General features: G+C 43.0%; 1 protein-coding gene across 1 annotated transcript in view; it reads left to right on the forward strand.

Moving 5' to 3' along the window:
* The first annotated feature begins 265 nt into the window (after positions 1-265).
* Positions 266-14,372, forward strand: part of LOC143776046 (V-type proton ATPase subunit S1-like) — a 223,972-nt gene continuing 209,865 nt past the window's right edge. Inside the window, exon 1 of the mRNA XM_077264939.1 lies at positions 266-450. Within this exon, the coding sequence (XP_077121054.1) occupies positions 356-450 (95 nt within the window). The 5' untranslated portion in view covers positions 266-355. The remainder of the gene's footprint in view (positions 451-14,372) is intronic.

A 14,372-nucleotide genomic window follows, 5' to 3' on the forward strand; every position in this document is an offset into this window, starting at 1 on the left:
TACACATTGATTAAAATGAGTTATATAGACACTCATATAACATACAGTGAGTAATAAGTTCCACGATGTAGTTCTGTTCGAATTCAAAACTAGCAATCAAATTAGAAATCAGCATGAAAGTACAAAGAAGAAATAGAAATTTGTAAACCTTTTGTGCATCGGTTACCTTTTCATTGGGTTGAAATGGAAAATAAACAGGGGCTGGTCTATTTATTATATATACAAGCTGCAAGTTTACCCAAAACAGCAGGCCCCCTGTCTTGGTACTAACCAGAAGCTGCAGAAAGAACTGGTTTTCCTCTTTTGTATGGCTTTGTTAGCTGTGTAGAGTCTTAGTCCTTCTCTGCTGGCAGTCATGCAGCTTCTACCTGGGCTTCTCCTGTCCTGTGCCTGTGCTTTAGGAGTAAGCTCTTTAAGCCATGTACCTGTCCTTCTATGGTCAACCGAAAGGTGAGTAGTTTGTGAGACCGCAAAATAATAGGTAAAGTGAATCAGTGCTATCCCAATTCCAATAGTAATTATATAGGTGGTGGTTGTCAGATTGATACAGATTGTAGACTATTTGTAGGATGAGAAGATTGTGCCTATCACCTGGTATTTCCCACTCTGCCCTATGAGATTCCATTGGTTCCTTAAAGATGTTATTCTTTTTGTATTACTGCATGCTAAGAGGACCAAATGTTTCATGTTGAACCGAACACACAATGTAATAATGGCTGCAGAGCGGAATAAAACTTTGCTTGTTTCTTTATTTCACCTCTCTGTTGCGGAGATGTTAGCAATAATGTATTTGGCACCTAATGAGTTAACTTTTATTAATTCTAAGTGGGTGTTATTAAATAGTTGGCGGCATGTATTTCTGATAACATCCACTTGGCCTTAATAAAACTGAACTCATTAGGTGCCAAATACTATTTATTGCAAATATTTCCACAACGGAGAGGCTAAACTAAAAGCAAACAAACAAGTTGTATTCCGCTCTACAGCCACTGGTACATCGTGTGTTCAGTTCAACATGAAAAATTTGGTGAAAAATTCTCTTTAAACATAAATATATCACCTATAACTTGTATTGGGGTGATAATATGGGGTGCAATTTCATTGTTTAATTACAAAGAAATTTTTCAGTAAGACCGTATGTTTTCAGCTGTGCATTCAGGTGATTCCATCTGAATCCCCCTAAAAACGGCGTTCGTATTGACCCCTGACGAGACTATAGACTGTAATGACTTGATCAGAGTTCATTTTCTTGTGTCCGTTTGTTCTCAGTCAGGTTCTAAAATCACTTGAATGGTTTTAACTAATTCCTGTCACTCAGTTGTTGACACATCAGTATTTTACTGCATTAGCGATTATGTGTAGATATTGATAGCAAGTAATAGGAGGCATACCCAGCATGTCACGTTGACAGACCAATGGCTTCTCTTCCGCTCTTCTCTGTTGATGAGACGTGACTGCCAGTGAGCTTTCTGTCAATCAGTTTGATGTCAGCCCCATTGACAGAGCAGCCCAGAAGAAGATGAGTTCTGTTGATGTGATGCATCTGAATTGCTGGCAGGAGCGGTCAGTGACCGCTTTGAGTTGGTGCCAGATAGAACAGGCAGGTAGTTGATAACTGGTTAGAAACGATCTGCCTGTTAGTTTTTTTGGCTCATAGTAAGAAAAATAATTTAGTTGTCTATAAACCATTTTTTATTCATCTGTGTCCTCCATAATTAGTGAATATGTACAATTCCTACAAAACTGCAAAACTGTAAGAAAAAGTATGTAAAAGAAGAGTATGTATTTCTTTCATCATCTTTTACATGCACATCACATCGACCATTCCTCTAGAAAAACCTAAAAGAGTCTAATAAATGTTGGCTGCATAATATATTCTATTCAGATGTTTTGTGAAAAAGCAGACGGCTTATTGTCATTATTATGGGTGTTAAAATAATGAGCTTTAAATTAAATCCAATTAAAATTAAACTGTTCCTTTTGTTATTGCTTGCCAGATACAAAACAGCAAGGGGTCCAGAATAAAACATATTAGTCCCAGTTGAAGAGACCATCTGGTTACATGTCCAGGTCTTTTTTTCTGATGGAGCAGACTTATGAAAAATGTATGTCACAGAATATCACTCAGATGAATTTTTTATAAGATTTCTGTATTGAAAACGAGACCCAAACTTTACTTGAATGTATTGTATAGAAGGTCATTTGGTATTGAAAAAAGATAGCCTTAGAATATTAAAACTGGTATGATCAGAAAAGTGGAAGGTTTTTTTTAACATTAATTGCAGTAAAAGGATTAATAGCCAATAATCCCAATGTATAATTGGTTACTTTAAAAAAAATCCAATCCTTAAAGGGGTTTTTTCACTTTATGCAAATATACTTAAAGGGTTGTGTTAGTATAATGCCTGTGGTCTTTGTTGACATGTCTGCAGCTGTGACATCATGACTACTGTGACTGCTGCAGCCAATCACAGGACTCATAGGTTTGGTGCCATTTATCTCACATGGCCGCATTTCTACACTGTAAATTAGAAAGCTGGGTACAGGGCAGAGACTGGGGAGAAGCAAAGAGGAGTCGAAGACATGTTCACTTATGTGCCTACCATCGCACTTGTGTGCCTAATTTATGACTAAAATACAATTTTCAGTGTAACTAAGCACTGGAGAGATATAAAATAGGTATCAATGGAAATATTCCATCATGCCCTGTCCTGCACTACTGGTGAGATTCTTACTGACAGACCCTCTTTAATTGTAAGCCTTCCCACCAGTCATTCACTGTGAGGCTTCAACCCCTCTTACTGTGTAGAAATATGCAGGATGACAAAAGACTACGTTTTCTTTGGACTATAAGACTCACCGGACTATAAGACGCACCTAGGTTTTAGAGGAGGAAATTGAAAAAAAAATTGAAGCAAAAACTGTGGTCAATTCTGTACTAATATCCCTTATCCTGGTATATATCTCCCCAATCTAGGTATAAATGGTCCCCTCATCACCATCCTGGTATGCATGGGCCCCTCATCCTTATCCTGGTATGCATGGCCCCCTCATTCCTATCCTGGTATGCATGGCCCCCTCATACCCATCCTGGTATGCATGGCACCCATCCCCATCCTGGTATGCATGGCCCCCTCATCCCTACCCTGGTATGCATAACCTCCTCATCCCTTTGCTGGTATGCGTGTCCCCCTCATCCCTATTCTGGTATATGTGAATCCCCTCAATCCTATCCTGGTATGTATGACCCCCTCATCCCTATAGTGGTATGCAGGGCCCCTTCATTCCTATCCTGGTATGAATATACCCTCTTCCCCATCCTGATATGCATGGCTCCTCATCCCCATCCTGGTATGCATGGCCTCCTCATCACTATTCTGGTATGCATGGTCCCATCAGAAAAACGTTTATAAAAACAAACCATTCTACTTACCTTCCTGCGCTCCCTCACAGCTTCCTGTTCCGATGCCAGCAGCTGATTTATGCTTGTAAGCATATAGCAGGGACGTCATGTGCTGCTTACAAGCAGAGGACAGCTGCCGGAATACTCACTGGCACTGCTACTACACACATAATACACACATAAAGTGTGTCAATGCAAGATACCATAAGTAGGAATGTACTGTATATGCCTTTTACATTTACATCACTGGCCTTTATAAATCCCCAGTAAAATACTTGTGGCATGTCAAGCTGTGATATAGAGATGAATGAGATCATTACAGAGGAAACCGCTTAAAGTATGCAGGGGATATAGATGTAGCAAATGCTGCTTAATGGTGGTCTTTTATCCAGATTTCAAATGCAATTTAGATTAAGATTTACAGTAAATGAATGAAATTAAAGGAAATTTACAGCTCAACATTTGTCACCTGAGTAAGTGACGATAGTATTTTCCGAGGGATTTTTTTTCCATTTGAATAAACGGATTTGCAGACATCAAATTTGGATATATACAAGAAAAGTACTTAAACCAGTACAGTCTTTATGCTAACTTCCTTTAATCTACTTATTATTAATTCATATCTTGCTCAATATTGATATTGTGCCAGGAAGTTTATTAAAAATTCCACTTCCTTATGACATGGTCCTTTGTTCAAAAACCAAAAGGGTTCATATATGTGATATTGTCTGATTATTGAATAGTCTTTAGTTCCTTCTGATTTTGTCTATATCATCTTAGTCATCATTACCAAGTATGCTCATGTCCATTGTTAAAATGCTAAGACTATTGATTTAATAGGAAAAAGAATAGGCATGCTCCAAAAACATAATAAATATTTGATAAGAGCAGTGGGAGTCACGCCCCCCCCCCACCTTAGGCTGTTACTCACTCCTAATGAGATTTTACAAAAGGTCAGGTTTGCACACCGAAGCTAGGCCGAGTAAACAGGGAAATTATATATATTTGTGTATATATATATATATATATATATATATATATATATATATATGTGTGTATTTATTTGATATATATATATATACACACATCATATGAACACGTTCTTGCAGTGTATATATAGTGTGTGTATATATATATATATATATATATATATATATATATATATATATATATATATATATATATATATATATATACTAGATGGAGGCCCGATGCTATCACATCGGGAGGGCAGTAATGTCACGATGGGGCAGGCATGCGGCGCTGTTGTTGCCTAATGGCATCCTGTGATAATCTAATGACTGTTGCATCAGGGACTCATGTACTTGACGCCTACGCTTATATGCATTGTTTTTGTCCCAGCGATGCTGTTGCTCTTCAAGAGTCTCATTTGCCCTGTGTTGTCTTCGACATTGTGCCTTTGCTGCTTTCCTTTCATTGTCATACTTTATAGGAGGAGCCATATTGGCGTTGATATTTGCTTTTTAAAGGGGTTTTCCCATGAACAAAAGTTAATTTTAAAAATTGTCTGTGTCTGAGTGTGTACCAAACATACCACAGCTCCTAGGCAGGGGAGTAAGCAAAAGACAATACTGACATTACAGCAGGAGATTGCAGAGGATACATTTTGTGGGGTAAAATATTTTTTAAAAACAGTCAGTGAAATATTTTACCTCACAAAATGAATCCACTGTGATCCCCTGCTGTAATGTCAGTATTATCTTTTGCTTCCTCCCCTGCCCAGGAGATGTGGTATGCTCCGTACACGGTCAGACACTTTCGTTCGTGGGAAAACCCCTTTAATGTGACCGGCTTGCTCTGCCTGTAGACACGTCGCACATCTGCCGCCGGGATCAGCCAATTGATTCACTGCACCTGCACGTAATTCACGCAGGCGCAGTAAATCAGATCACCGCTGTCTTTGTGCAGACAGATAACGACGGTCACATTAAAACTGCGCATGCACTTCTCCTGTACAAAGATGGCGGCAGTCAGTGAATCATTCAGCTGATCCTGGCGGCGTTGTGTTCGCGACGGTGTTCCGCTGGTGGTACCACGCAAGAGGCTGCGTGAGTGTGAGAGTGTGTGAGTGTGAGGGTGAGAGTATTAGGGATGCTGAATAAGCCAGTGCAGAGTTAGCAAAAATAAACAAGGCCTTTCTGGATTAATGTAAAACAAAACATAACATACAGCACAGTGTGTGGTTGCGGGGATCTGCCCGTTCAGAAAATAGCAAAATACACAGGTTCAGCTTCCTTGTCAGGACACATAGCACAGGAGTTCCACTCTCCAGGCCTACGGAACACTGAAGGCCTCAGAAGGCCAACTATTTAAATCCCAGACCACACCCTGGGGTGGACATAAGGTGGACAACCTCCCACCCACTCTATGGTTGTCTGTTATGACCCCAATGGCGAGGGTCTCAGAGGAACGTGGAAGTCTGCAGAATACAAAAATCCAGCTCATAGGGCAGTGGTAACTGGGTTGACCATATATCTACTCCTAACGCCAACACTAGAAGTAGCCGGGGATCATTCCTACGTTGATTCTAGATGACACGCGCCAGCCGGAGAATCTAGCTACCCCTAGTAGAGGAAAACAAAAGACCTTTCTTGCCTCCAGAGAAGGGGACCCCAAAGCTGGATAGAAGCCCCCCACAAATAATAACGGTGAGGTAAGAGGAAATGACAAACACAGAAATGAACCAGGTTTAGCACAGAGAGGCCCGCTTACTGATAGCAGAATAAAGAAAGGTAACTTATATGGTCAACAAAAACCCTATCAAAATCCACACTGGAAATTCAAGAACCCCCGAACCGTCTAACGGTCCGGGGGGAGAACACCAGCCCCCCTAGAGCTTCCAGCAAAGGTCAGGATATAGTTTTGGAACAAGCTGGACAAAAATACAAAACCAAAACAAATAGCAAAAAGCAAAAGGCAGACTTAGCTGATATAACTGGAACCAGGATCAGTAGACAAGAGCACAGCAGACTAGCTCTGATAACTACGTTGCCAGGCATTGAACTGAAGGTCCAGGGAGCTTATATAGCAACACCCCTAACTAACGACCCAGGTGCGGATAAAAGGAATGACAGAAAAACCAGAGTCAAAAAACTAGTAACCACTAGAGGGAGCAAAAAGCAAATTCACAACAGTACCCCCCCCTTAGTGAGGGGTCACCGAACCCTCACCACGACCACCAGGGCGATCAGGATGAGCGGCATGAAAGGCACGAACTAAATCGGCCGCATGAACATCAGAGGCGACCACCCAGGAATTATCCTCCTGACCATAGCCCTTCCACTTGACCAGGTACTGAAGCCTCCGCCTGGAGAGGCGAGAATCCAAGATCTTCTCCACCACGTACTCCAACTCGCCCTCAACCAACACCGGAGCAGGAGGCTCAGCAGAAGGAACTACAGGCACAATGTACCGCCGCAACAAGGACCTATGAAATACATTGTGAATAGCAAACGACACAGGAAGATCCAGACGAAAAGATACAGGATTAAGGATTTCCAATATCTTGTAAGGCCCAATAAAACGAGGTTTAAATTTGGGAGAGGAGACCTTCATAGGAACAAAGCGGGAAGAAAGCCATACCAAATCCCCAACGCGTAGTCGGGGACCCACACCGCGGCGGCGGTTGGCAAAGCGCTGAGCCTTCTCCTGTGACAACTTCAAGTTGTCCACCACATGATTCCAGATCTGCTGCAACCTATCCACCACAGAATCCACCCCAGGACAGTCAGAAGGCTCCACATGACCTGAAGAAAAGCGAGGATGGAAACCAGAGTTGCAGAAAAAAGGTGAAACCAAGGTGGCGGAACTAGCCCGATTATTAAGGGCAAACTCAGCCAACGGCAAGAATGTCACCCAATCGTCCTGATCAGCAGAGACAAAACACCTCAAATAAGCCTCCAAAGTCTGATTGGTTCGCTCCGTCTGTCCATTAGTCTGAGGATGGAAAGCAGACGAAAACGACAAATCAATGCCCATCCTACTACAAAAGGATCGCCAGAACCTGGAAACGAACTGGGATCCTCTGTCAGACACAATATTCTCAGGGATGCCGTGCAAACGAACCACGTTCTGGAAAAACACAGGAACCAGATCGGAAGAGGAAGGCAGCTTAGGCAAAGGAACCAAATGGACCATCTTGGAGAAGCGATCACATATCACCCAGATAACGGACATGCCCTGAGATAGCGGAAGATCAGAAATGAAATCCATGGAGATATGTGTCCAAGGTCTCTTCGGGACAGGCAAGGGCAAGAGCAAACCGCTGGCACGAGAACAGCAAGGCTTAGCTCGAGCACAAGTCCCACAGGACTGCACAAATGACCGCACATCCCTTGACAAGGAAGGCCACCAAAAGGACCTGGCCACCAGATCTCTGGTGCCAAAAATTCCCGGGTGACCTGCCAACACCGAGGAATGAACCTCGGAAATGACTCTGCTGGTCCACTTATCCGGGACAAACAGTCTGTCAGGTGGACAAGACTCAGGCCTATCAGCCTGAAATCTCTGCAACACACGTCGCAGATCCGGAGAAATAGCTGACAAGATAACTCCATCTTTAAGAATACCAACAGGATCAGCGACTCCAGGAGCATCAGGCACAAAGCTCCTAGAAAGAGCATCGGCCTTCACATTCTTTGAACCAGGTAAATACGAGACAACAAAATCAAAGCGGGAGAAAAACAATGACCAGCGGGCCTGTCTCGGATTAAGGCGTTTAGCAGACTCGAGATACATCAGATTTTTGTGATCAGTCAAGACCACCACACGATGCTTAGCACCCTCGAGCCAATGACGCCACTCCTCAAATGCCCATTTCATGGCCAACAACTCCCGATTGCCCACATCATAATTTCGCTCGGCAGGCGAAAACTTCCTAGAGAAAAAGGCACAAGGTTTCATAACAGAGCAACCAGGGCCTCTCTGCGACAAAACGGCCCCTGCCCCAATCTCCGAAGCATCCACCTCAACCTGAAAGGGAAGTGAGACGTCAGGCTGGCACAAAACAGGCGCCGAAGTAAACCGGCGTTTCAACTCCTGGAAAGCCTCCACGGCAGCAGGAGCCCAGTTAGCTACATCGGAGCCCTTCTTGGTCATATCCGTCAAAGGTTTCACAATGCTAGAAAAATTAGCGATAAAACGACGGTAGAAGTTAGCGAAGCCCAAGAACTTCTGAAGACTCTTAACTGACGAGGGCTGAGTCCAATCAAGAATAGCTCGGACCTTGACTGGGTCCATCTCCACAGCAGAAGGGGAAAAAATGAACCCCAAAAAGGGAACCTTCTGTACACCAAAGAGACACTTTGAGCCCTTGACAAACAAAGAATTTTCACGCAAAATTTTAAAGACCAACCTGACCTGCTCCACATGCGAATCCCAATTATCAGAAAAAACCAAAATATCATCCAGATAAACAATCAAAAATTTATCCAGATACTTCCGGAAAATGTCATGCATAAAGGACTGAAAAACTGAAGGCGCATTGGAGAGACCAAAAGGCATCACCAAGTACTCAAAATGACCTTCGGGCGTATTGAATGCGGTTTTCCATTCATCACCTTGCTTAATGCGCACAAGGTTGTACGCACCACGAAGGTCTATCTTGGTGAACCACTTGGCACCCTTAATCCGGGCAAACAAGTCAGACAACAGCGGTAAAGGATACTGAAATTTGACAGTGATCTTATTTAAAAGCCGATAATCAATACAAGGTCTCAAAGATCCGTCCTTTTTTGCCACAAAAAAGAATCCCGCACCAAGAGGGGAAGAAGACGGACGAATATGTCCTTTCTCCAGAGACTCCTTGATATATGACCGCATAGCGGTATGTTCAGGTACCGACAGATTAAACAGTCTTCCCTTAGGAAATTTACTGCCTGGGATCAAATCTATAGCACAGTCACAGTCCCTATGAGGAGGCAGTGCACTGGACTCAGACTCACTGAAGACGTCCTGATAATCAGACAAATACTCCGGAACTTCCGAAGGCGTAGAAGAAGCAATAGACACAGGCAGGGAATCCCCATGAATACCACGACAGCCCCAACTTGAGACTGACATAGCCTTCCAGTCCAGGACTGGATTATGGGTCTGTAACCATGGCAGCCCTAAAACGACCAAATCATGCATTTTATGTAAAACCAGGAAACGTATCACCTCGCGGTGTTCAGGAGTCATGCACATGGTAACCTGTGTCCAATACTGCGGTTTATTTGCTGCCAATGGTGTAGCATCAATACCCCTAAGAGGAATAGGATTTTCTAATGGTTCAAGAGTAAAACCACAGCGCTTAGCAAATGAGAGATCCATGAGACTCAGGGCAGCACCTGAATCTACAAACGCCATGACAGGATAAGATGACAGTGAGCAAATCAAAGTTACAGACAGAATAAATTTAGGTTGCAAATTACCAACGGTGACAGGACTAACAACCTTAGCTATACGTTTAGAGCATGCTGAGATAACATGTGTAGAATCACCACAGTAGTAGCACAAGCCATTCCGGCGTCTATGAATTTTCCGCTCATTTCTAGTCAGGATTCTATCACATTGCATTAAATCAGGTGTCTGTTCAGACAACACCATGAGGGAATTTGCGGTTTTTCTATCACATTGCACCGAATTAGGTGTCTGTTCAGACAACACCATGAGGGAATTTGCGGTTTTGCGCTCCCGCAACCGCCGGTCAATTTGAATAGCCAGTGCCATAGTATCATTCAGACCTGTGGGAATGGGAAAACCCACCATAACATTCTTAATGGCTTCAGAAAGGCCATTTCTAAAATTAGCGGCCAGTGCACACTCGTTCCAATGTGTCAGCACGGACCATTTCCGAAATTTTTGGCAATACACTTCAGCCTCGTCCTGCCCCTGAGACATAGCCAGCAAGGCCTTTTCTGCCTGAATCTCAAGATTGGGTTCCTCATAAAGTAAACCGAGCGCCAGAAAAAACGCATCAAGATCAGCCAATGCCGGATCTCCTGGCGCCAGCGAAAAAGCCCAATCCTGAGGGTCGCCCCGTAAGAACGAAATAACAATTTTTACTTGCTGAGCAGAATCTCCAGATGAACAGGGTCTCAGGGACAAAAACAATTTACAATTATTCACGAAATTCCTAAACTTAAACCTGTCTCCGGAAAACAGTTCAGGAATCGGTATTTTAGGTTCTGACCTAGGATTTCTGATAACATAGTCTTGTATGCCCTGCACACGAGTAGCCAGCTGGTCCACACTTGTAATCAAGGTCTGGACATTCATGTCTGCAGCAAGCATAGCCACTCTGAGGTAAAGGGGAAGAAGAAAAAAAAAAAAAAAACTCAGAATCTTCTTTCTTATAATCCCTCTTCTGCAATGCATTAAACATTTAATACTGGCCTGGCAAACTGTTATGACCCCAATGGCGAGGGTCTCAGAGGAACGTGGAAGTCTGCAGAATACAAAAATCCAGCTCATAGGGCAGTGGTAACTGGGTTGACCATATATCTACTCCTAACGCCAACACTAGAAGTAGCCGGGGATCATTCCTACGTTGATTCTAGATGACACGCGCCAGCCGGAGAATCTAGCTACCCCTAGTAGAGGAAAACAAAAGACCTTTCTTGCCTCCAGAGAAGGGGACCCCAAAGCTGGATAGAAGCCCCCCACAAATAATAACGGTGAGGTAAGAGGAAATGACAAACACAGAAATGAACCAGGTTTAGCACAGAGAGGCCCGCTTACTGATAGCAGAATAAAGAAAGGTAACTTATATGGTCAACAAAAACCCTATCAAAATCCACACTGGAAATTCAAGAACCCCCGAACCGTCTAACGGTCCGGGGGGAGAACACCAGCCCCCCTAGAGCTTCCAGCAAAGGTCAGGATATAGTTTTGGAACAAGCTGGACAAAAATACAAAACCAAAACAAATAGCAAAAAGCAAAAGGCAGACTTAGCTGATATAACTGGAACCAGGATCAGTAGACAAGAGCACAGCAGACTAGCTCTGATAACTACGTTGCCAGGCATTGAACTGAAGGTCCAGGGAGCTTATATAGCAACACCCCTAACTAACGACCCAGGTGCGGATAAAAGGAATGACAGAAAAACCAGAGTCAAAAAACTAGTAACCACTAGAGGGAGCAAAAAGCAAATTCACAACAGTTGTCCACAAAAATCCAGCCCATAAAATGGCCGATAAACCCTTCTCAACAAAACCTCTGGGTTTGAAATCACTGAAGCTAATAGCCTCAGTGAAACGTATTTACCCTCCAGCACTTTTCCAGTGACGCTTTCTCATTATATACAGTACAGAGCAAAAGCTTGGACACACCTTCTCATTTAAAGATTTTTCTGTATTTTCATGACTATGAAAATTGTAAATTCACACTGAAGGCATCAAAACTATGAATTAACACATGTGGAATTACATACTTAACAAAAAAGTGTTAAACAACTGAAAATATGTCTTATATTCTAGGCTCTTCAAAGTAGCCACCCTTTGCTTTGATGACTGCTTTGCACACCCTTGGCATTCTCTTGATGAGCTTCAAGAGGTAGTCAGCGGAAATGGTCTTCCAACAATATTGGAGGAGTTCCCAGAGATGCTTAGCACTTGTTGGCCCTTTTGCCTTCACTCTGCGGTCCAGCTCACCCCAAACCATCTCGATTGGGTTCAGGTCTGGTGACTGTGGAGGCCAGGTCATCTGGCGTAGCACCCCATTACTCTCCTTCTTGGTCAAATAGCCCTCACACAGCCTGGAGGTGTGTTTGGGGTCATTGTCCTGTTGAAAAATAAATGATGGTCCAACTAAACGCAAACCGGATGGAATAGCATGCCGCTGCTAGATTCTGTGGTAGCCATGCTGGTTCAGTATGCCTTAAATTTTGAATAAATCCCCAACAGTGTCACCAGCAAAGCACCCCCACACCATCACACCTCCTCTGCCATGCTTCACGGTGGGAACCAGGCATGTAGAGTCCATCCATTCACCTTTTCTGCGTCGCACAAAGACACAGTGACTGGTACCAAAGATCTCAAATTTGGACTCATCAGACAAAAGCACAGATTTCCACTGGTCTAATGTCCATTCCTTGTGTTCTTTAGCCCAAACAAGTCTCTTCTGCTTGTTGCCTGTCCTTAGCAGTGATTTCCTAGCAGCTATTTTACCATGAAGGCCTGCTGCACAAAGTCTCCACTTAACAGTTGTTGTAGAGATGTGACTGCTGCTAGAACTTTGTGTGGCATTGACCTGGTCTCTAATCTGAGTTGCTGTTAACCTGCGATTTCTGAGGCTAGTGACTTGGATAAACTTATCCTCAGAAGCAGAGGTGACTCTTGGTGACTGACTGACCTTCAAAGTTTTCCCAATTTTTCGGACTGACTGACCTTCATTTCTTAAAGTAATGATGGCCACTCGTATTTCTTTACTTAGCTGCTTTTTTCTTGCCATAATACAAATTCTAACAGTCTATTCAGTAGAACTATCAGCTGTGTATCCACCAGACTTCTGCACAACACAACTAATGGTCCCAACCCCATTTATAAGGCAAGACATCCCACTTGTTAAACCTGACTGGGCACACCTGTGAAGTGAAAACCATTTCCGGTGATTACCTCATGAAACTCATGCCAAGAGTGTGCAAAGCAGTCATCAAAGCAAAAGGTGGCTACTTTGAAGAACCTAGAATATAAGACATAATTTCAGTTGTTTCACACTTTTTTGTTAAGTATATAATTCCACGTGTTAATTCATAGTTTTGATGCCTTCAGTGTGAATGTACAATTTTCATAGTCATGAAAATACAGAACAATCTTTAAATGAGAAGGTGTGTCCAAACTGTTGCTCTGTACTGTATATACACTGCATCTACGTATGTGATATATACATATATAGTAGAAATTCAGTTATTTGCTAGTTGGCAGAATTCACACAGTCACAATGTTCTTGTAACAAACAGTGAGCACTTTATTACATGCCCAGAAACCAGTCAGTGCTCAGAACACAAATAGAGCCTTTCTTGGCAATAAGTTAAAAAAGGAAACAAAACAGTTCATATGCCTCAGGCACATTAATAAGTGTGCGTTCACCTGAACAACAATAGCCCATACGTTTCAGACTCTCCTGCCTCTGGCCTAGACTGATCAACAGAACACAGCAGTAAGAGGTCTTTCCAACTCTTACACCCAGGGAAAGGAATAAACCATCTGAGATGTCTTAAATAGGCAGTTCAACTTCCAGGGTGAATAGATGGGAGCAGCCTCACCCACCCATTTCTTTCTGGCTGCGCTCTGAAGAAAACTCTCAGAAGTAAATGTGCTTGAGTCTGCTCTCCGCTCATTGAGGCTAACAACCTTGGTGACACATACCTCCCATCACGGACCTGAGCACTAGCCATCCTATAATATACATACAGTCAGGTACGGACTGGGACTGAAATTCAGCCCTGGCATTTGCAATCACACAGGCCCATGTTGCCCCTGCCACTGACCACCAGATTCAATATATTACTAATATTACCTTGGATGGAGGAGAGCAAGATTTACTACAAGACCAATATTTCTAATAATACCTGTGGTCTGCTGGGATAAATGACGGAGTCAGCAACTTTGTGCTCCGTCACAACTCTTAACAGTATTGGTATCTTGAGAACACCGATTCTGCTAACAATGTAGCAGACAAGGCAGCCCACAACCAGACAGGCCCTTCTGGCATTTGCCAGAATTGCCAGATGGCCAGTCTGGCCCTGCATACAGTATACAATGACGTGTAAAAGTTTGGGCACCCCTAGTCAAAATTACTGTTAGGGTATGTGCACACGTTGCAGATTTCCTGCAGAACTGCAGGGTTTTTTCCGTGCAGAAATGCTGCAGATCTGCTAATGATTTACAGTACAATGTAAATCAATGACAAAAAAAAAATGCTGTGCTAATGGTGTGGAAAAATCTGCACAGAAAATGCAGCAGATTA

This window comes from Ranitomeya variabilis, chromosome 5, assembly GCF_051348905.1.
Source record: "Ranitomeya variabilis isolate aRanVar5 chromosome 5, aRanVar5.hap1, whole genome shotgun sequence".
Taxonomy (NCBI): domain Eukaryota; kingdom Metazoa; phylum Chordata; class Amphibia; order Anura; family Dendrobatidae; genus Ranitomeya; species Ranitomeya variabilis.